At 43.0% G+C, this 23,142-nt stretch overlaps 1 protein-coding gene across 2 annotated transcripts in view; it reads right to left on the bottom strand.

The window, feature by feature from the left end:
* Positions 1-7,075: 7,075 nt before the first annotated feature.
* The window catches only part of Klhl18 (kelch like family member 18), a 51,890-nt gene continuing 35,823 nt past the window's right edge, over positions 7,076-23,142 (bottom strand). Inside the window, exons 5-10 of one of the 2 annotated variants that reach the window (XM_015489344.2) lie at positions 20,401-20,561; positions 18,980-19,116; positions 17,234-17,456; positions 13,809-13,913; positions 11,370-11,481; positions 7,076-10,494 (exon numbers count right to left, since the gene is read on the bottom strand). In XM_015489344.2, the coding sequence (XP_015344830.1) occupies positions 10,108-10,494; positions 11,370-11,481; positions 13,809-13,913; positions 17,234-17,456; positions 18,980-19,116; positions 20,401-20,561 (1,125 nt within the window). In that variant the 3' untranslated portion in view covers positions 7,076-10,107. Of the gene's footprint in view, positions 10,495-11,369; positions 11,482-13,808; positions 13,914-17,233; positions 17,472-18,979; positions 19,117-20,400; positions 20,562-23,142 lie in introns of both variants that reach the window. The other variant, XM_015489343.2, reaches the window with a different exon arrangement.

Raw genomic sequence — 23,142 nt, forward strand, 5'->3', positions numbered from 1 at the left:
GTCGTGCCTTAGCTGTTGAGAGGAAGAAGAAGAAATCAGTGACTCTCATCTTTCTCCCCTCCAAAACCCACTGCTGGGTTTCTGAATGAGTAATTGGGAAGGTAAGAGCTACATGATGAAGATGGGGAGCACCAGGGTTGATCAGGGTTGAGGGTAAGGTCAAGGTTTTCATTTTGAACAGGTTATAGTGGGGCATATCTAAGAGAAAATAGGAATCTCTGTTGGTCCAGAAATAAGACTTTAGACCCCTTACATACAGGAAAGGCTATATTATATAAGGAAAGCATATGGGGTGAAATCTGAACCCAGGGATAAACTCAAAGGTTTCTTGTATTTGGAACTTAAGAAAAAGATGGAGTGGGCAAGAGTGAAAAACAGCAAGATAAGTACCAGAGAAGGGAGAGAAACAAAGTGAGGGTTTATAAACAAGCTCTTGATTAACTTAATCCCTGCTAGTAGGGCAAGAATCTCCCTAACTATAAGGATCCAACTTGCTAGGAGAAGCAGGTGCCCATTCTCAGGGAGACTTCAAGCAAATAGAAAAATTGAATCAGAAATTCTAAATCTCATCTCAATGATAGAGACCCAGGTGGCTTCATTGGTGAATGTCATAAAATATTTTAGAAAAAAAAATCCTTCAAAAACTCTTACAGAAAGAAGATAAGAAACACTTTCACATGCCTGTAATCTTAGCAACTCAGGAAGTTGAGGCAGAAAGATAGTAAGTTCCAGGCCAGCCTCAGCAGCTTAGTGAGGCACTAAGCAACTTTGAGAGACTTGGTCTCAAAATAAAAAAATAAAAAGGGTTGAATATGTAGTACAGTGGTAAAGTGCCTTTGGGTTCAACCCCCACCACAGGTTATAGTGTGTGCGCGCTTGTGCGCGTGCGCACACACACACACACACACACACAGAAAAAGAAACACATCCAACTCATTCAATGAAGTTAGCATTACCAACTAAAGACATCACAAGAAAACTACAGAAAAAAATCTGTTGTGAATACAGATGCAAAAATACTTCACAAAATATTAGCAAATCACATTCAACATCATAAAAATCCCCAACTAAGTGGGATTCATCTCAGAAATGCAATATTGGATCAACATCTTGAAAACTAATTAATGTTATAACTATATGAACAGGCTAATGGACAAAAAACACATCACCTCCAAGATGAAGAAAAATCTTCTGATGAAATCTAACACCCATTCTCAAAAAACTAACAATAGTATGAAACTTTCTCAACTTGAAAAAGGTAAAGAATGGGGGCTGGGATGTGGCTCAAGCGGTAGCGCGCTCGCCTGGCATGCGTGCGGCCTGGGTTCGATCCTCAGCACCACATACAAACAAAGATGTTGTGTCCACCGAAAACTAAAAAAATAAGTATTAAAAAAAAAAGGTAATGAATGAAAATTCCATAATTTAACATCAGAGTGAATGGTGAAGGACTGAATGTTTTCCTCCCCAAGATTAAGAACAAGTCAAGGATATTAACTTTTGCTACTTCCAGTCAACCTTGTATAGGAGGTTCTGTCTAGTGGAATAAGGCAGGAAAAATGAAAGATACCCAAATTGGAAAGAAAGAAATAAAATTGTCTTTATTAACAGATGATATGATCAAGTATTTAGATGGTCCCAAGGAGTGTACACACACACACACACACACACACACACCCCACAAAAATTTTAAAAGATGAATGGACTAAATTTCCATGTTTACAGAAGGCTTTATATTGTCAAGATGGCAGTTCTCAAATTAATCTATAAATTCCAGTGCAATATCTATTAAAACCTCAAGGGGATGGGGGTATAGTTCAGTGGTAGACCATTTGCCTTCCATGTGTGAAGTCCTGGGTTTGATCCCCAGCACTGTAATAAACAATTACACAAAAAACTCAGAAAAGACTTTCTGTAGAAACTGACAAGCTGATCATAAAGCTTACGTGGGAAATCAAAGTACCTAGAAAAGTCAAAATCATTTTGAAAAAGAACAAAGTTGAAAGCCTTCAGCTTTATGATTTAAAGCCAGAGTAATCAATATTACACAATTATGAACAGGCATATAGATCAATGAAAACAGAAATGAGAGTCAAGAAATAACCCTTATACTTAGGGTCATCTGACTTTTTTAAAAAATATTATTTTAGTTGTAGTTGGACACAATACCTTTATTTTATTTATTTATTTTATGTGGTGCTGAGGATTGAACCCAGCATCTTGCATGTGCTAAGTGAGTGCTCTACTGCTGAGCCACAACCCCCACCTCTGGTCAACTGATTTTGACAAAGGCACCAAAGCAATTCAATGGAAAGTATAATCTTCACAACAAATGGAAATTCACACATAAAAAGATTAAAGAGCTTCCTTATACCATAAACAAAATATAATTAAAAATAAATCATATATCTACATGTAAGCTTGAAACTATAAAACTTCAAAAAGTTAAGCTATTACAAACAAAAGCACAATGTGATAAACTGAACTTCATCAAAGTTAAAGAAAACTTTCACAATTCAAATTGGGCCCAGTGGAGCACATTTGTAATCCCAGCTACTCAGGAGACTGAGGCAAGGAGATGGAAAGTTCAAGGCCCACCTGAGCAATTTTGCAAGATCCTGACTCAAAGTAAACATTTTAAAAAGGGCTGGGGATGTAGCTCAGAGGCAGAATGCTTCCAGGTTCAATCTCCAGTACCAATCCCTCTCACCAAAGGCACCATTAAGAACATGAAAAGATAAGCCAGGTGTGGGAGGCTGAGGCAGGAAGATCATCACAAATTCAAGTTCAACTTAAGCAGTTTAGTGAGAACTTCAGCAATTCAGCAAGACCCTGTCTCAAAAAAATGAAAGGGGGAGAAAAAGTGAAAGGAGTTGGGGACATCATAGCTCAATGATAGAGCCCCCCCTTAGGTTCAATCTCTAGTATTAAAAAAAAAAAAGAAGGAAGGAAAAAGAAAATAAAAGACACAGACTACATAAAATCATAGCCCTGATAAAGGATTTGTATGATCTGTATTCAAAATACATAAAGAATTCTTACAACTTATTAATAAGACACATGACCCAATTAAAAAATGAGCACAGGCTAGTATGCGCTCGCCTGGCATGCGCGGGCCGCTGGGTTTGATCCTCAGCACCACATAAAAATAAAATAAAGATGTTGGGTTCACCGAAAACTGAAAAATAAATATTTAAAAAAATTCTGTCTCTTCTCTCTCTCTCTTTAAAAAAAAAATGAGCACGATTTGAATAGATATTTCATCAAAGACACACAGCTAACAAGCATATGGAAAGATGCTGAAAGTCATTAGTTGAAACAGAAATGCAAATTTAAACCACAATGAGATGCCATTTTGACCCCACTAGAATGGCTATAATTAAATAAGAAAGAGGGGATGAGGTGTAGATGGGTGATAGAGCACATGTTTAGCATGGGTGATTTCCCTGGGTTTGATTTCCAGCGCTGCAAAACAAAACAAAAACCTGCTGGGTGGGTATGGTGGCCCATGTTTTAATGCCAGCTATGCAGGAGCCTGAGGCAGGTGGCTCACACAAGCCTAGGCCAGGTTGGGAACCTGTATCATAATAAAAAATAAAAAGGGCTGGGATGTGGCTCAATGGTAAAGCACCACTGCTTGTAGTCTCCAGTACTACAAAAAGAAGAAAAAAAGAAAAACCAAAGAACAGGCTGAGTATTGGCAAGGACAGGGAAACTACATTGCTGGTGGAAATATAAAATGGTATAGCCACTTTGGGAAAGTTTAGCAATTTCTTAGAGTTAAACATAAACAGCATATGAACCAGCAATTCCTCTCCTAGCAACCTATCCAAGAGGAATGAAAACATATGTCCACTAAGACCTATACATGAATATTCATAGTGGTATTATTCAGAATAGCCCCAAATTGGAAACCATCCATCAATTGATGAATAACATGTGGTATATCCATACACTGACATACAATTCAAAAATAAAATAAAAGGAACAAACTGATACATCCTACATGAAAGAACCTCAAAAACATTAACCTAAAGTATGCAGCTGGGCTAGGCGCAGTGGTGCATGCTTATAATCTCAGCAGCTCAGGAAGCGGAGGCAGGAGAATTACAATTCAAAGCTAGCCTCAGTAACTAAGTGAGGTCCTAAGCAATTTAGCAATAATCTGTCTCAAAATTAAAAATAAATAAATAAAAGGGTTGGTGCTATGGCTCAGTGGTTCAATGCCCCTGGGTTCAATCTTGATACCAAAAGAGAAAGACAGGTAAGAGACTTAAATTACCAATTTGATATTGATGGAATTTTCAAAAAAAAGTAAATAATAATAATAATAACATTTAACAAATGAGAGAAATAGAAAACAGCATCAGATACAAAAAATTACAATAAGTATTGATGAGAACAGAAAACAAATTTTCATTAACTAGAAATGTAGTTGTANATATATATATATATATATATATATATATGAGAAGCTGGAGTTGTAGCTCAGTATCAATGGTAGAGCATGTGTGTGCTTAGTATGTACAAGGCTGTTTGATCCCCAGCACCAAAATAAATAAATAAATAAATAAATAAATAAATAAATAAATAAATAAATAGAAAGCCAGACACAAAAGATCACATATTGTGATTCATTTACACAAAACAAGGGGCAAGGGATGTAATCCAGTGGTAGAGTGCTTGCCTGGCCTAGCATGCACTGGTTCCTGGTGGGCCCTGGGTTTGATTTCTGACACTGAAAAGGAAAAGGAAAAAAATAGCATATAAATCAATTCACATAAAATGAACAGGAAAGGAAAACTTATAGAGACAAAAAGTAAACTAATTGCTTGAAGATGGGGATGGGGAAGAGGATTAACTGCAGGAACTTCTTAGAATGCTGAAAACATTTAAAAATGGTAATGGTTATATAACTCTACACATTTACGAAAAATTAGTGAACATTCAAAGTGGATGAATTTTAAGCTTTATAAATTATGCCTCAATAAAACTACTGGAAAAGCAATGATGTGAAATGGAGGAAGACTAGAGAAGCAGGAGGTGGTGACCAAGGAATGTGGAAATACTTGACTGTCTGTAGATATTCCAAGAAGTAGTTATTGAGGCTCTTCTTTGTGCCCAATGCTAGGCACACAATAATGGAGACTTCCAAGGAGCTGATCACCAAGCATGGACTAGCACATACAACAGATGAGCAAACAGGCCTCTGCGTAGGGCCACCAAGCCTACCCTGTTGTTGCAAGGACAACACCTAAACTGAGACCTTGAAGGATAGTTTTAGGGAGGCTTTGTGGAAAGAAGTGCCATATTGTGGTGTCCCTTCTGCCATGAAATGGAATTTAGGTTTATATGAATTGTAAAACTAGAAAAAGAGAATTCACTAGGGAACTGAACTAGTCGTGTTAATGAGAAAAACATCTCTTTACCATATACTTGGGATAATTCTAAGATAACTGGATTAATATTGTATAAATTTTTTGGTTGTGTACTGTTATATTATTATGAAAATCAGCAGTGCTGGACTTTGGGGTGGAGAGAAGTGGGCTCTGAGGCTAGTTGTGAGAGGAGAAGAGTCCAAAGAACAGAACACAAAACAAACAAAAAGCAGATGAGTCTTCTCATCAGTCTACTCTTCACCATGGTTCTGGTGGAGAGAGTTGCTGCTTATGTGGAAAGGCCTGGGATTACTTTATAAGCGTTTGGCCTTTCTCCCCCAGCACAGAGCCCTTAGATAATCTGGCTGCTTGATTTAGCACAAGGGTACTCTCTTTTATGATCTTCTGCTCATTGCCCATCACAGTAGGGGCTGAGCTCTCCACACATTGGACCTGGAGGCTGGATGATTCTGTTGCTTCCGGATTGAAGGTGAACCAGACTGAGTATGAACATCTGCTCTCAATTCTTGACAGTACCACTGATGACTCAGGTTAGTTGACAGTTAAAATGAGTGATGCAGTGGGCACAATGGTGCACATCTGTAATTCCAGCAACTTGGGAGGCTGAGGTAGGAGGATCACAAGTTCAAAGCCAGCCTGGGAAACTTAGCAATACCCTATCTCCTAAAATTAAAAAAACAAAAAGGGCTGGAGGTGTAGCTCAGTAGTAGAATGCCCATGGGTTCAATCCCCAGTACTGGGCAGGGCTTGGGGGGGGGGGGGGCTCCCTGCTCTTAGGGATTACTGAGAGGACCAAGTGAGAACTGAGTGGTTATGTGTGAAACATGGGGGCTATGTGGGATATAGCACCCTCCCCCCAAAAAAGTTGCCATCCAAGAGTATCACCAATGGATGAGACCACAAGCTGACTTTCCATATATATATATATATATAATATATGTATGTATTCCCCTCAACCCCCAGTGTTGGGGATGGAACCCAGGGCCTTGCACATGCCAGGCAAGTGCTCTACCACTGTGTTACACCTTAGCCCACAAGCTGACTTTTGGAAAAGCAGGAGTGAGAGTGATGACTCACATGTGTAACCAAAGAGAACACAATGTAACCTTAGGAAGGCAGATCTGGAACATGGCTGTATTTGGGTAAGTGGAAGCTAAAAGCAGTTCTCATCATCACGTAACCTGGACCACCTCAGAGTGCTGAGCTGTACCCCAGTCCTGGGAACCCCCCTCTGAGGAGGGACCTAGGAATAAATATGTGGTTTGAAATTGTCCCAGTAGCTTTCATGTGTGTACCCAAGCACTTCTGCCCAAAAGCATTAAAAAGGAGCTGGAGGTATTGGTTTCCAGCAGTCAACAGGGCAGCTGTGTTCCATTGGGGAATTCTGGAGTTTTCCGACAGCTGAGTGAAGAGAAGGGGAAACCTAAGCGTGATGGAGAGCTGGACAGGAGCACAGATGCAGCAGCAACATGTAAATGGAGTCTACGTTTCCCCACCAGAGCTCATCTGATAAAAGACATTTTTTCAAAAGCTGCTTTTGCTGTGTATACACCTGGCATTTCCCTTATTTTCACAAGACTATTCATATTTTATCCAATATATTTATTCACTGAATTGCAGTAAAATATGATTTACTTATAATAGTTAAAAAATAAATCAGAAAAGAGCAAAAACTATTAGGTGTGTTCTCTTTATTTTTCTTTGGTTTCTTAACACAAAAGACATGCGTTCCATAAATAAAAGATATTCTGTGAAATGATAAATTGGGGTGGAGGGGACTGAACTCCTACCCAGTCAGATCTCTCTGTTGTGAAGTCAAGAGGCTGGTCTTTAGCTCCTATCTGGAACAATTTCAGGTGAGACCCAGAAGGGGAGGCTCTGTGTGTCATCCAAGGTGAAGTGTCCAAGGACAATGAAAGCCATAGTCCTCTGTTCAGAGGTGGGCTAGACCCCAAGCCCGCTGAGCAGAGTATCTGCCCTACTTTATTTTGGGGTACTGAGGATTGAACTCAGGGGTGCTCAACCACTGAGCCACATCCTCAGCCCTTTTTGATATTTTATTTAGAGACAAGAGTTTTGCTGAGTTGCTAAGAGCCTTGCTTAGTTGCTGAGGCTGGCTTTGAACTCACAATCCTCCTGCCTCAGCCTCCCGAGCCGCTGGGATTACAAGTGTGCACCACCACACCCAGCTGCCCTACCTCCTTGTTAAAACCTTTTCACAATACCTTGGGCCATGCCTCTTCTTTTCATGGTGCTATTGGAAAGATTCCAACACTGAAGAGCCAGACCAGCCCTTTGGGATTTGACTGGGTGAGTGTAAAAAAATTAGTGTTTGCTCAGTTGTGCTCAGAGCCCAGATCAAAGCACTGGTTTGATCTTACATGGAAACAGTGACCTCAGGTGTGCAGTGCAACTTCTGCGGTAGGAGGTGGGAGTGGATTCAGGAAGGCCACCACAAGAGCAGCAGACTCTGGGAAATATCTATCATCCACAATGGCATCCTGAGGACCCAGCAAGACCTACTCAACAGCTACTAGATGAGCTCTTCACAATCCAGGCTCATCAGTGCTGCTTCAAATTCACAAACGAAAGGGTCCATAACAAGATACACTGATACACTCTTCTTAACAGGAAATGCAGACCCCAACTTCCTTCAGAGTCTACCTCTGTAGACAAACCAATGGCGAGTGAGAAATGCTGGGGATTCCCAAGAGCCCAGGCTATATCAGCTATCAGATTGTTGAGTCTATTAAAATAAAAACATCACTTTCAAGTGCTTGTAGCAGAGGCCCAGCTCCTAAGTTGCAGGCAACAAAGGTCCTTCCCTCTGAGTACATGGCGATTGCACACACAGGTGAACCTGATGGTCCTGGAGTGGGAAGACAGCCCCAGCTCCACACTGTGCCTTTCTGAACAGGCTTCCAGGCCACTCCAGGAAGGCAGCAGAGGACAAGAAACCAAACAGGTGGAGAGTGGGACCCTAAGACTCAGTCTTGTGCTAAAAGGAATCGTATCCTCTTTTAGTCCTTTACTGGAAGAATTTTAGAAAACCAGATTTTGGCAGCAGCAGTTGAAGGACAGCCCCACTGCCCAGTGCACTGGTAACAAAAAAAGTCCTCCTTTTTGGGTCCTGCTGTGCTACATTAAGGTCCCATCCAGTGGGTAGGAGGAAGGAGCATAGAGTCTTTTCACGAGGTCATTTGCCAAGATTAGAGGAAAAGATATAAAATCTGTTCTTTGCAGCAGCAAAAGATTCTTTCAGCCTTTTGTTTTTTTATGTCATAAAGCCAGCTTTGCTTGAACATAAAGATCCACCTTGCTGGTTGGTCTGCCAAGGAATACAGGGAAGACAGACCCCTGGAATTGGCGAGTTGATGGTGGAACAGTGGAATGGCAGGGCAGATGAGGTTACCAGACCAAGCTAGCTCATGGCTGGTAGAAGGAGCAAGCCCCTGGTTAAGTTCTAGAGGTATGAATGGCAATGTGCCCCAGCAACATTATAATGAGGAAAATTATACAAGAATGATACATGGGCAAGTAAGAGTCTGTGAAATGCCGTTTCCTGCTGGTCAAAAAAGGAAGGAATGTAAGTGGGAATGGGGAATCTGAATGAGTGCTGTGGTGGCAGTGGGAGATAATCACAGGGACATCTGGAGCCTACGGCGATAGCCAGGAGCTCCCACCTAGAAGAGTGGCAGTAATTCAGCAGACTCGCTAAGCCTACAATTAAAAAAGTCCTCTGATGGTGGGTGTGGAAGACAAACCCCATGAGCACCTTGCTCTAGGACCAGTCGAGAACGCACTGATTCCAGACACAGTGGGGCTCAGAGGGAACCCCATCTTCTTTGCGAGGCCTCAGGACCCTGGGATCCGAATATGGGAGTAGATACCGCCATGCTCGTGTTTGATGGTTTTCTGTTTAAATATATATTTGCCTTTAGTGTCTTTATATTTTCTTCCTGCAAAAAATTGTTCACTTAAAAAAAAGGTATTTTATTTCCAGTTTCTTTCAAGTGTTTCTTTGTTTAAATTTCCTTCAGTTTCTTTCAAGTATCATTTTCCCTTCTGAGTCTCTTGGGCAAGATGAAAAAGATCTCATTGAAATCCCAAAATTAGACATGGGAAAGACATCTGTCCTCCCTGCTTACCCAGAGACAAGGATGAAATCCTCGGTGCACTACGGTGGAGGAAGAAGCATGCTTGTGTGCCATGAGCACGCTGCTGTAGTTGCACCATTGCAGGCAATAAGAACACTTGGGTGTGTCCTTTCTCTCCCAGCTAGACCCCACAGTTTTCAACAGCCCTGGCCGCTGCAGCCTTCCCTGGCAAACTGGCCACAAAATGGCAGAACAAGCAGGTGAGGAGCATCAGATGGAAGACCTTCGGCGAATGGGCGGCTCGCTGACCTGTGGTGGGAGCGAGCTGGGCTTGGATGGAGCCTGTGGATGTGTGGACCAGCAAAGCAGTTCTGTGTCACTGGCTGCGGGACCCAGAGGGGCTTCTGTCCTGTGCTGTACGTCTTGATGACTCAGGGTCACAAGGGCTGCACAGTGAGGGAGGACTAAAGCACCTGTAAAAACTGTACCTCTGGTAAACTCATATTTCACCCCATCTTCTGGTCCACAACCTCTCCTGAGAGGGATTGTCCCTGGAAGGAAGCGCCTATGTTTGTACCAAGTCCCTTCCCTACCATATCCCATCCTCTGTCTTAGATGGTGAGAAGAGGGATGCAGCCCACACCAACCCCTCCCTCATGGCATGCCATAGGGGCCATGAATGTCCAGCGGTCTGTCTCTGGGTCATACATCTCCACTGAGCTTAGGTTCGACTGCCCATCATAGCCCCCTACAGCATACAGGCGCCCACAGCTGGCCACAAGGGAGACCCGGCTTCTCCGTGTGTGCATGGGTACCATTAGGCACCACTGATCTGCCACAGAGCTGTACATCTCGGTGATGCTGAGGAAGCCAGAGCCATCGTAGCCTCCACAGACAAACATCTTGCTTCCCAGGGAGGCAGCGCCATGTCGACAGCGCTTGTTAAGCATGCCAGCTGCTGGGTGCCAGGTGGCTGTGTGGTGGTTGTAATGCTCCACCTGTAGTGGGGAGAGAGGCACAAGTAAAGGACAGTCAGAGACAAAGCCTGACCCGTAGGTGGCCTTGCAGGGCACAAAGGCCCATGTGGAATCAGACTCTGGAGGATCCTGGGGAAAGGAGCTTGGCCAGTAAGCTCTGGCTCTGATGCTCTTCCTTGGCTGTGTGCCTGCTCTCAGGCATGTAGAGGCAGTAAGAGAGGATCACTGAATATGACTTCTGGGTACATCCAAGGATGCCCTGCTAGGTAATGACAGAGCTGGGATGAGAGCAGGATCTCTGGACTGTCCAGAGGGCTCTAGGGAACTATTTTTAAATGGCTGTTTAGCATTTAAAAAAAAATTTTTTTGGTAGTATTGGGATTGAATCCAGGGGTCCTTTACCACTGAGCTATATGCACAGTCCTTTTTGTTTTGAGACAGGGTCTCACTAAGTTGCTGAGGCTGGCTCTGAGCTTGCAGTCCTCCTGCCTTAGCTTCCTGTGTCGCTGTAGCTCAGATTATAGGTGTGTGCCACCATACTCAGTTGCTGTTGAGCTTTTAAAAATCATAATTGTAATTTCAAACAAAATATCCAGAAGAGTTACAACTTTATTCAATTTCATGCTTACTTTGGGTAGAAATTTCAAAAGGTCTTTTGCGGTATTCCACAGACAGCTAAATGGGTTTGGGGGATAGCAGTGACTACACTTTACCCCTCCTTTGTGAACACTGGCTCTCCCTCTCTAGAAATTAAGTATTTCTGAGGATGAATGACACAGGCTGAAACCTCACTAGGTGATGTTTTATCCAGCAATGGCAAGGCTGAAATATTCCTCAAAATACTCTCAAAGATACAAGGAGTAGGTGCCCTTAGCCCAGGAGGAGCTCAAACTCACACTGTTGAAGATCTGCAAACCGTCATGGCCGCCCGAAACATATATCCTGCCCTCAAAGATCGTAACCCCAGCAGCACTGCGGTTTGAGCTCATTGAGGTCACCACTGTCCACCTTCAGAAAAAGTCAAAACAGGAGGAGGGAATGAGATTCAGTTTTCCTGTCCTCCTAAGACAGCTTAGTAAGTTCCTGATGAACTGTGCTAGGTCTCCTATGCCCTGGACAATCTCCCCACAATTTTTTTTTTTTTTTGACAGGGCCTCACTAAGTTGCCCAGGCTGGCTTTGAATCTACTTCCCTCAGACTCCCCACTTGCTGATGCTAGGATTACAGGCTTGTGCCACCATGCCTGGCTAACTTTCCCTACCAGTTATTGCCTCTCTGACCACTTCTGCTGATTCTCTGGCTGCTGCTTCTCACCTGAGCTTCAAACCCATAGCCCAAGTTCTCTGTTCATCACCATGAACACTCAAAATCAGCATATCTCAAACAGTTTTTCCTATACAGATGCTCCTCTGACGAACTCACTGGTCCTATTAGTGGAAGCTTCAGCTACCTAATTTCTTTATTTATAAAACCCCAGCATTTATTTGGCTTTTTCTCCCTCACTCTCAACATTCTTGTGGTCCCTAAGTCCTGGCTGGTCTGTCTCCTGGTCATTAGTTGTCCCCATTCCCACTGTCACTGTCTAGTTTTGGTCCTTACTTGGACCAAAAAAATCTGGACTAAAAAAAATCTCTTAGATGGATTGGCTTTCCGACCTTTCCCACTCAAAGCTCATATAGCCAGGGGAATTGCTCCTCCAGTGGCTCCTCATTGTCTCCTTTCAGGCATAATCTAAGTTTCTTAGTGTGTTTATTTACCAGATAGTCTTCACCTATCTTCCCTTTACCCTTACAACATACCACCCATATCTGCTATCTTTCTTCCACACTCCACACTCCTACTCCTAGATCCTAATTGCTGCTGTCCTTGATTACAGTGAACACATTCTTTTTTTCCCTGTACTAGGGATTGAACTCAGGAGTACTTTACCATTGAGCACTTTACCACATTCCCATCTGTTTTTTTTTTTTTAATTTTGAGACAGGGTCTAAGTTGCTCGCTAAATTCCTGAGGCTGGCCTTGAACCTGTGATTCTCCTGCCTCAGTCTCCTGAGTTGCTAGGATTACATTTATATGCTGCTGTACCCAGCTTATAGTGGGCACATTCGTATCTGAGCCTCTCTTCTTGTTGTCTCCCTGGCTATCTATGCTCATCATGAGTACCTCCTACTGTCTATCCATAATAGATCTCACTTTAGAAGACATTCCTATCACCTTGCCTTTCCCTCAAAGCCAGGGAAGGAGAGGGCCAAGGGCTCCAAACTCAGGGCTCCATGTAGGATGATCACAATGTATCCATAGTCCACCACACTAGGTATTACTTATAGGGTCTTTTTTTTTTTTTTTTTTTTTGTAGTACCAGGAAGTGTGTTTTTTTTTTCCTTGGGGGGGGGTGTTTCCAATTAGTTATACATGACAGCAGAATGCATTTCAACCCTTGTACACAAACAGAGTACAGCTTTTCATTTCTCTAGTACTTACAGGGTCTTGAACATAAAACTTGCTGCTCAAAGCTAGTAAGTTGGTTAAGAGACAGAATATTAGCTTAAAAGCATTCTGATTGGTCTTAGGTTTTGCTACATGAGAAGATTCAAATGTTGAAATAAAAAAATTCTGGCTAACCCTGTCAGTGTTTTCCAAAGACTGTTGTGCAAAATTATGCCACAAGATGGCGACAGGTTTTACACAACACCTATTAAACAGTTCTCTACCACAGAATTTTTCAGAGCCTTTGCAATGCTAATGTGATTATGGAAAGATAAGGATTCTGGTGGGATAGAAGACATCCACATTTCCCAAGTTTATTTAACTATGTAACTTTTTTCTTCTTTTTTCCAAATCATACCCTACTGGCTTTGGAACATACTATACTGTTCATCTATTCGTATCCTCTTTTGCCTACCTTTCCATTAAAATGGGCTGATTTAGCCAAGAGGTACAGACCATTAAATAAATGTTTCCAATTTCTAGGAAAATCATTGTTTTAAAAATGTATCTATCTTGGGCTGGGGATGTGGCTCAAGCGGTAGCCTGCTTGCTTGGCATGTGCGCGGTGCTGGGTTCGATCCTCAGCACCACATACAAATAAAAATGTTGTGTCTGCCGAAAACTAAGAAATAAATATTAAAAAATTCTCTCTCTCCTTTAAAAAATGTATCTAATCATTCATTAATTTAATCAAGGGTTAATAAATAACTACAATGTGCAAAGTACTAAAAGGGACAAAAATAGTACCACATTTTCTACCTTCAAGAGGCTTAAATTAAAAAACTGCAGCTCTAATTTTTAAATGGTGTAGTAAGCTCAAGTTGCCCCAGGGAGTTGGGGATCCTTACTTGTCCGTCTCAGGTGAGTAGGTCTCCACAGAGTTGAGGGAAGAGTTGCCATCGTAGCCTCCACAGACGTAGATCTGCCCGTCCAGCACAACTGTCCCCATGGCACTGAAACAGATAGAGCTGTCACCCAAGATGAGCCTTAGACTTCCTAGAGCAGCCTTTCATGCCCACTGAGAAATTAAACTATCACTCTTTCTAGACCTAAATCTCAGGTACATGCTTAAGTAAAGGTGTAAAATTGAAGCCACTGAGGCTGCTCTATGGTTCCTCTTATGCCCTGCAGCCCTGGGCTAGCTCCCCTTCCAGCTGGTTTCAGTTCTCAATCTGCCTGAAATGCTCACCATTCTGAGGTGAGGCCCAGGTCAAATTCCTCTCTCCTCTTCCTCCAAAGCTGTCCTGGATCCCTCAGCCAGAATCATTCTCCCTTAGCCCCATGCCCCCAGAGTGAATTCTTTATCACAGCACTTGTCACAACCATTCATTCACTCATCAGCAGCTACTCTCAAGGCATGCCATCTTAGGTGCCAGCTTTAGAGGCTCCCACCCTCAAGGGTTTTATGTTCTGGCACGATGGGGTGCCAGGAATCTGTTTGCCATCTCTCACCAAGTGGAGACCTTCTGGAAGACCTCAAATTCATCTGTGTGCCCTCAATAGTATTTTTGTTGTGTGTTTTGTGCATAACTGGCTCTCACTTTACCTCTGACTTTTCACATTCAATTCACTATAAATGTGTTTCTTTACACGCATGACCCTAATCTGTCTCTGTGGGTGATGCTTCAGTTTCTGCTTGTTGTACATTTATTACATGTGTCAGGTACTCCATGCTTGCTATTTCCAATCCTAACCACACCCTGCAAGGAAGCAAGGATCACAAATTACAGTATAAGTGAGCTGCTAGCTTGGGGAATAGGGCTTTTTTTCTCAAGGCTGCCTTGGAAGAGGTGTGCCTTGGATTTAAATGACATAAGCCCAACTCCCTGCTCCTCACCTGATAAGCTCTCTTAGCATTAAAGACGGGGTGGGTGGTGGTCTGGTGCAATCATAATTTTCCACTCTATACAAGCCTTATGAGAAATGCCAAGCTGCCAGATTCACTGTTTTTAAACATGATGACTAAAAATGAATCTGGGTGTCTAACAAATAGGAAAATAAAATACACCAGGGTTACTGATACCTTTCAAGTATACACAGCAAATTAAATTGATCCACATAATGTCCCAGTATCAGACCCCTGAAGGACACAGTATCAGACCCTTTGAACCAGCCTGAAGGAGAAAAGGGACTTATCTTAGACAAGGACTACAGGAAGATGACAAATTCCTTCTAGATATGGACATGAATCTGACATAAAAATTAAGTAATAATTCAGGAGTTCAACAGTGATATGAGAATGAATGTATGAGATTAACTACAAAATAAGTGGTAAAGACAAGTGTAAGGAGATAAGGGAAAGTGCTGATCTGTGTGGACTGGTATAGACCACTGCAGGAAAGCTCCGAGACTGCGGAGAAATGGCATGGAAAATGAGCAGAAAGGAGGCTGCGCTAACTGGCAGGATGGAGAGCTGTGTGGGAGGTTAGGAGAGGAACGACCAAGAAACATTTTAGGTAACCTATAATTTCAAAGGGATGAAGTCGAATGGGGCCCTGCAACCTAATACCAGGGCATTAACCACAGTGAAGGAGAGAAATACCCAGAGGACTTTCTTCCCAGACAACACTTCAAATTCACTGACATTGAAGCAAGGAAGTGGCCCAGAACAGACATACAAGGAATGCCAAGTGACTACTGACACAGCAAAAAAAACCACTTAAAGAAAGTTGCAAAGTGTCCAAGGGGCAGAGGGGGAAACATCAAGGTGGGGGTAGGTGGTGCGAATAAAGGAACTGTGCAAGCATTCTTGGGAAGTGCAGACCTTATGTACATATTTTTTTCTTCCAAAATGAACCTACTTGATCCCTTTGTGAATCTGGTCTTTAATTGCTACAAAGATTCCTCCTGGCTTGTGGTCACATGCTAATACTACTGAATGTGGAACATGTGTATCATGGCCATTACACTTTTATGTGGCAAAGGACTTTCTTGTTAACTCTTCTTCCTTATCACACATACTGTCATTTGATTTCTCTCTTTTTTCCTTTTCAGTCACGTGCTCTTACAAGTGGACACCCTGAGGCATAGAAAGGTGAAGGGGTCTATGAGGCAAATACTTAGATCACAGAATTACAAAGCAGAAAGACCAATAAAGAGCAACTGGTCCACTGGTTTTCAAATGTCCCTTTAAAAGAAATTCATGTAGCTTCCCCTCCTTAAAACAGGGTCTATGTCAAGGAAGCTTAAAATGCAAAAGGGGAAAATACATAGCTGTTCTGGGTAAGTGGGTAGAGACTAGGACTGCTTTCCTTTCTCCTGTCAGTCTTCTGAGGAAAGACATCAGAGCACCAGGTGAAACCACTCATTTATTTTAGTGACCTCACAGGGACAGAAGAGCAAAAGAACTTGTCCAGTGACATCCCTTGAGCAGTATGGGCCTTCTCACTGCCCGAGCACATGTCTGACATAAGGAAAAATCTGCCTACCAGCTCTGCACTGAGAAAGCTCAATGCAGGCACTACTGGGATATCCTCTAATCCCACTTGTTATTCAGGGTGAGCAGGCAACAAATAGCTAGAATGTGTTCAGTGACATAAAAACGTGGTCCATCTTGCCACAATACCTATGTGACCCTGAAGTAAAAAACACTACTTTGTTTCATATATTCCCTGGGCAGCGGGAACACACGTGAAGCAAGAGTCCTTGGAGAAAGAAAATATAAAGAAAAACACTTTGGATTTCCTTTTATCACTAAGAAAGTTAAATCCAGGCTGGGGTTGTGGCTCAGCGGTGGAGCACTCGCCTAGCGTGCGTGAGGCCCTGGGTTCAATCCTCAACACCACATAAAAATAAATAAATAAACAAAATAAAGGTATTGTGTCTAACCAAAAAATAAATATTTAAAAGAACTCTCTCTATAAAAAAATTAAAAATAATAAAAAAAAGAAAGTTAAATCCTCCTTATTCTTCAGGTTTCAACTTTAATCCCACCTCTTCCCTGAAATCTTCCAGACGTTCCAGTCCAGTTTCTCTCCCTCCTTGAATCTTCCACAATACATATTTTCAGTCCTTATCTGGCACTTAAATAACAATACAACTTCCACATGTCCATGTCTTGTTTCCCCAGGTTCCTCAAAGGACAAGGCAGGTATTTTATGTTTAAGCAGATGGGGGCTCACTCCCAGGAGGTGCCGGCAGAGCCTGGCCTGGCTGCAAGACCTTCCCAGGCCAAAGCTTGTATTTTACTTTATTACGTGCCCCTGTTCGTCTAGCATGGCGCTCCCCAGATGCTCAGTGTATGTGCTCGGCCTGCACATGGCTTCCAGAATACCTTCTCTTGCTATTCATGCTCCCCACTCTCGTCCATGTGTCCGTCTCTGGGTTGTAGGCCTCCACAGTGCTCAGCCGTAGCTGGCCGTCATATCCCCCGATGGCATAGAGAAGCCCGTTCACCACAGCCACACCCACCCGGCTGCGGGCTGTTGTCATGGGATGGCACTTCTCCCAGCGATTGGCGACGGGATCGAATACTTCCACCACATTCAGGGAATCACCTGCATAAAAATTTGCTACTCAAATTAAAACAAATGAGACCACTTGTTTAGATCATAGCTATTGGGCATTGATTATATGGAACATTTGACTTGATTCTATTAGCTCTCTTCCCATAGAATTACTCAGGGCCCAAGTGCCCCATGCAGAAATTTTAGCCATGGTAAACTCTGATTTTCTTTAAGGAAAATCAGAATCACATAGGAAGCATTTACTTTATTGAGATAGTACTTTTCAGTTACCATCACCTGCCTAAAGTCAAGGATAAAGCAATTGGATACAGTTTCTGTAACTCAGGAGGCATGATCAGAGGGAAGAGCATGGATCCCAATGCCAACTTTCACTTCCTGATGAGTAAACCTAGGCAAGTTGTTTTGTGTCCCCATTCTGTTTCCTACATGAAATTTATGGCACAGCTACCATGAGATTACATGACAGAATAGATACAGTACCTAGCATGGCTCTAGAATATACTTAGTGCTCAATAAATAATATTCACAGCAGTAAGAAATGATAATTTCAACTCTACCCTTTTTGATCAGGTTTTCATGACAATCAATTAAAATAATTCCTTCCTTGGTATATGCTGCTTTGGGACACTTAGTACTTGCTACACTCCAGTATTCACTGAGTTAACAACTTACTTCTTTTGGTCATACGGTTAACAAGCAGAAGACTAGTACCCACCTCTTCTTAGCTTTCTTTTTTTTTATTTTAATTTTTTTAGTTGTAGATAAATACAATATCTTTATTTATTTATTTTATACGTGGTGCTGAGGATCCAATCTAGTGCCTCACATGTACTAGGCAAGCGCTCTACCACTGAGCCACAACCCCAGCCATCTTTAAGTTTCAATTAAAACCAGAATGGCTCAGGACTGCCCACCAACTCTTACTGAAGAGGACAGGGCCCATGGGGCATTTCTGAAAACCTGACTGTATGATACAAGAGCTGCCACTAACACAAGACTTGTGAGTGCTTCACAGGAGGTGATATATAGGGGTGAAAGTAAGAAGGATTACTGATAGTGGCAGAGTAGCATATTTGGATAATCTTCCTTCTCTTGGTAACATTCTCAAAGTCTAACTTCAGAGATCCATTGACTCAATGTGAATAGTCTGATTATAAAACTGGGTCTCTGTATCCTGGCTAGGGCTGAGTAAATGCTATAGCTAATGTGGTATTAGTGAAGCATGATGCTTCGGGAATAGGACATTTGATTTCTATTCTTTTCTCTGCCCAAAGCAACTTGTGTGAACATAGTGAAAGTTATATGGGCCTCAGTTTCCTCATCTGTAATGTGAAGAGGCTAGGCCTCAAGGATAGCTTAAGGCTCCTTAGCACTGACATTAGGATTCAATAGTATGAATACAGGACAAGTGCTAACCACAGAGCAATTACATCAGTCAGGGCAGGGGAGGTGACAGCACAAAGGAGAGGAAGCACAATGGCCAGGTAGGTTGACTGTACTTCTTTCTTCATGGAGCCCCAGGTAGAGCTCTGCAAAGGGGAGTTGCAAGATACCTGCTGAGTTGAGGCCTCCCACAGCGTAGATAAGCCCAGCGATGGATGTGCAGCAGCGAGGCCGAGTTCTGAAAGCGGGTAGGTGTGGCCGGCGCTCTGGCATGAGGTGATAGTCCTTCGCTTCATCTACAAGGTCCCTGGAATAACATGCAAGGTGCTAGGACAGGAGGTATCCTCAGCCCTCAGTCCACAGATGCACTTCGGAGCCTGGCTTCTCCACCCCCAACTGCAGGAAAACCTGAGAGAAGTTTTCTGGAAAGTTTGGTCTCAAAGAATCCAAGTGAGAGCTCAGGAAGCCATGTACAGCTGTTGAGACATGCTCAAATTGAAGGAGCAAGACAAATAAAACCCACCTCAGCTAGCGTAAGCTAATAAGCACAGACTGAGGAGTGAGAAAAACAGGGTGTTGGCTAAAACAGCTGGGCTAGGGGAGGCTCAGCAAGCAGTCTGCATCCTAATGCTGGCTAGATTTACCTCTTTCTTTCCACCCCATGACTGAACCACAGCACACAGCTTGTAATCAATTATCTCTCACCTGCACTGTGACTGCAGCCACCAACTGTTCTGGATGGATTTCCCTGCCTCCAATCTGCTTCGGCAGCACCCCCTCCACACTATAGTCTATGCTGTTCTTCTAAGAACTTTGATAGCTAGCTATGCATTGCCAACAGCATTGTTCACACTCCTCAACAGCACTCTTGGGACTGCTGGTCACAGGGTGCCAGCGACTTTACATCTTCACACTACCTGCACCAAGCCACTGACTTTCTCCTGAACCAGTTGATCTCAACTAGGTGTGAGAAAATGAAGGAGAGCTGTATATGTGCAAAAATCTTGTCAGCAAAGGAGGGAAAAACATTCACTGCTGTGGGTATGACAAGCAATTTGGAGGATGGACATTTTTCTCTGCTGCTCTAATTTTATACACTACGTCATATCATCAGTGCTTTTCTCTGGACAGAAGTTTCCCATGCCAGTAATTTGTCCTCCCCTCACCCATCACTTAGATGCAAAGCCTACACCCACAGCAGGACAGTGCACAGACCCATATTTACTGAAGGGGTTAAGAGCCGCAGGAAGTCCCATTTGTACCACCAGTACGGGCAGGGCCAGGGCAGGGAGTATAGATTGCTTGTACACTCACAAGAGCTCAGTGGATGAAGACGCTGGAGTATACTCAGATAATTTAGGGGAGAAAAGCCCTTCTGCCTTGATGCTCTCACATGTACATTTTTCTGCCCACAGTGTAAGACTCAGGCTCCTTCCACTTCCTCTTCCATTCTAGACAGAGGGCAGATCAATCTGTGTGCCATGAATTAGAACACTCCAAATCCTTCCTCCCCTGAGCTGGACTAGGTGGCCAAATCCTCTTTTCTGCATAGACCCTCAGCATTGTCCTGTGCAAGTCTGCCCTTGCTCACCTGCATTTGTGGCAGCAACGCACCAGGTCATCTTGCTGCACTCGATCTGACAGGAACTGGGGCCGGCAGAGAGGCAGGCGAATATTGGACAGCAGCTCTGGCAGACAGGGCCCCCTCTGTTCCTGGTCATATCTGACCCAGGCCAATGCAGCTTCAAAGACCTAAAGAATGGGTGTTGTGGCAGCAACTCAGAGGATACACCCCTACCCCCAATCTCAAGCCCTCCACTTCCTATACTGAAACCCATCAACGTTTCCTCCTAGTTGTCTCCTGAATCTACTGCTCTCTCTCCAACTCCCAGCTACTTTATTTGGCCCAGTCTTTTGTAATGCAAACTGTTATTCTAACAGCTTCCTAGCTTTCATTATGATTTCCTAATGACAAACTGTCAATGATACAATTTTCATTCCTGCATCACAACAAAATGCCTGTTTCTCTCCTTTCCTGCTGCTCCTATACCCTACCCCCTCTAAACTCCCTCTACACCTCCCTCTACTCTAGCTAAGCTGGGCCCTGATTCCCCTGTTCTGTGAACATCTCTTAGAATGTCCTCTCCTCTCCTCCTTTTTGTCTAAATGTTTCTCTCCTTTCTCTAAGGCCTAGCTTGAGATCCATGTTCTCCAAGGGTCCTTCCTTAATGGCCCCAGCCACAAAATTATCTCCCTTTAAAAACTGGGCTGGGTTGTGGCTCAGAGGTAAAGCGAGACCTTGGGTTCGATCCTCAGCACCACATAAAAATAAATAAATAAAATAAAGGTATTAAAAAAAAAACAACAACTTAGAGCCCTTACAATGGATTACTCAAATAAATGTGAGCTGCCTCAGTCATACTAATTAGCAGAAGAGCTAGGGAGAGAACATCCTATTCTTGGAATAAGGCTCCACTCTTCCCTTCTAAATGATGGTGCCCATACTGCCAAGCCCAGGGGTCACTTCCAATCACTAATTAATATTCAGGAGTCAAGGACTCTTAGACATTCAGGAAATTAGATAAGTTGTGCCTAACATGCAACAGTTTTCCTCCCAGACCCGGGGCTCCTGATGAAGCCCAGCTCCACAGCAGGCCACATCAAGGCCACGTCAATATTTGATATTCAGTCAAATATCCCAAGGGGCTTGGCCTTTGATTAGATTTCTCTATTGACCAAGGACAGAGGCCTTTCGGCAGTGAAGATCTTGGTGCCTGCAGGGCCAGGTCCAAACTCCTTATTCTCACACTCAATGCCCTTCACTGCCAGCCCTCCCCACCCTGTACCCAGATATGACAGCTACTCATTATTCTCTTAAGGCAACTTGCACAATGCCTCAGGAACAGAAAGCATTGTCTTTTGTTCCTCTCTGGCTACCAACACCCTATGTTCTCATTTTAGTTTTCCTGAACCATTCCAATAAGATCTGTCTACTTTGTCCTTGGAGGACCCTGTGGTTGCCCGAACCTCTCTCTACCAATAGCCTCACCCTCCCTGAGGACTATAACTGGTTTTATCAAGAGCTTCCTATCTTCCACAGTTTCAAGTAAATGAGCACTAATCACCACCTCAACCCTTCAGTTCAGGAATTGACTCCCATCAGTCTTTGACACTGTTCCCCACCTCCTTCTCAGCTCCCCATATCTAGCCTATTTCCTTGTCTCTCCACCAGAATGGGCTCCATGGGTTATTATGTAGGTGCCCCCAATTCTCATGCCACATTCCTCTCTCAGTCACACTCATCTGGGAAAAAAAGATCTCTAACCCAGTAAGATCTAGTTCTTCAAGTTCAACTCAACCCTATTCTGTACCGATATCAGTACATGTGGCTGACCACACAATGGAGCTGACCAGTTTATTTTAAAAATTTTACTATAAATTTGCTTCTTTTTCTTTTTTTAATTAATTTTTTTTTGGTATTTGTAGATAAACAAAATGCCTTTATTTTCTTTTTTTTTTTTTTTTTAATTTTTTAATATTTATTTTTTAGTTTTCGGCGGACACAACATCTTTGTTGGTATGTGGTGCTGAGGATCGAACCCGGGCCGCACGCATGCCAGACGAGCGCACTACCGCTTGAGCCACATCCCCAGCCCCTGCCTTTATTTTCTTTGTTAATTTTTATGTGGTACTGAGAATCAAACCCAGTGCCTTGTGCATGGTAGGCAAGTGCTTTGCCACTGGGCTACAGCCATAGCCCCAAATCTGCTGCTGCTGCTGCTTCTTCTTGTTCTCTTTTTTTTGTTTTTTTGGTGATGCTGGGGATTGAACCCAGGGCCTTTTGCAAGCACTCTACCAACTGAGCTATATCCCCAACCCCACAAAACTGCTTCCTATCACCAGGTGTAGTGGTGTACACCTTTAATTCCAGTGGCATGGGAGACTGAAGCAGGAGGATTGCAAGTTCAAGGCCAGCCTTAGCAACTTAGTGAGACCGCATCTTAAAATAAGAAAAAGGCTGGAGATGTGGCTCAGTGGTAAAGCATCTCTGGGTTCAATCCTCAGTACCCCCCAAAATAATAATAAAATAAAAAAATGCTTCCTATCAAGCCCTCTTCATCTGCCTGGCAGTGTCCATTTATTCTCCCATAGAAGACTGCTTCATATCCTTTCATCTCTCCTTACCTTCCTCAGAAGAGAATGCCAATAAGAAGCAGCATCTCAAAAAAAAAAAAAAAAAAAAAAGCATCTCCCTCTGTTGTACCTGGGTGTGTGCACCCCAACCTCTCCTCCCTGCATCTGGGTGTGGATGGCAGTGCTCCTATCAAATACA

This window comes from Marmota marmota, unplaced genomic scaffold, assembly GCF_001458135.2.
Source record: "Marmota marmota marmota unplaced genomic scaffold, marMar, whole genome shotgun sequence".
Taxonomy (NCBI): domain Eukaryota; kingdom Metazoa; phylum Chordata; class Mammalia; order Rodentia; family Sciuridae; genus Marmota; species Marmota marmota.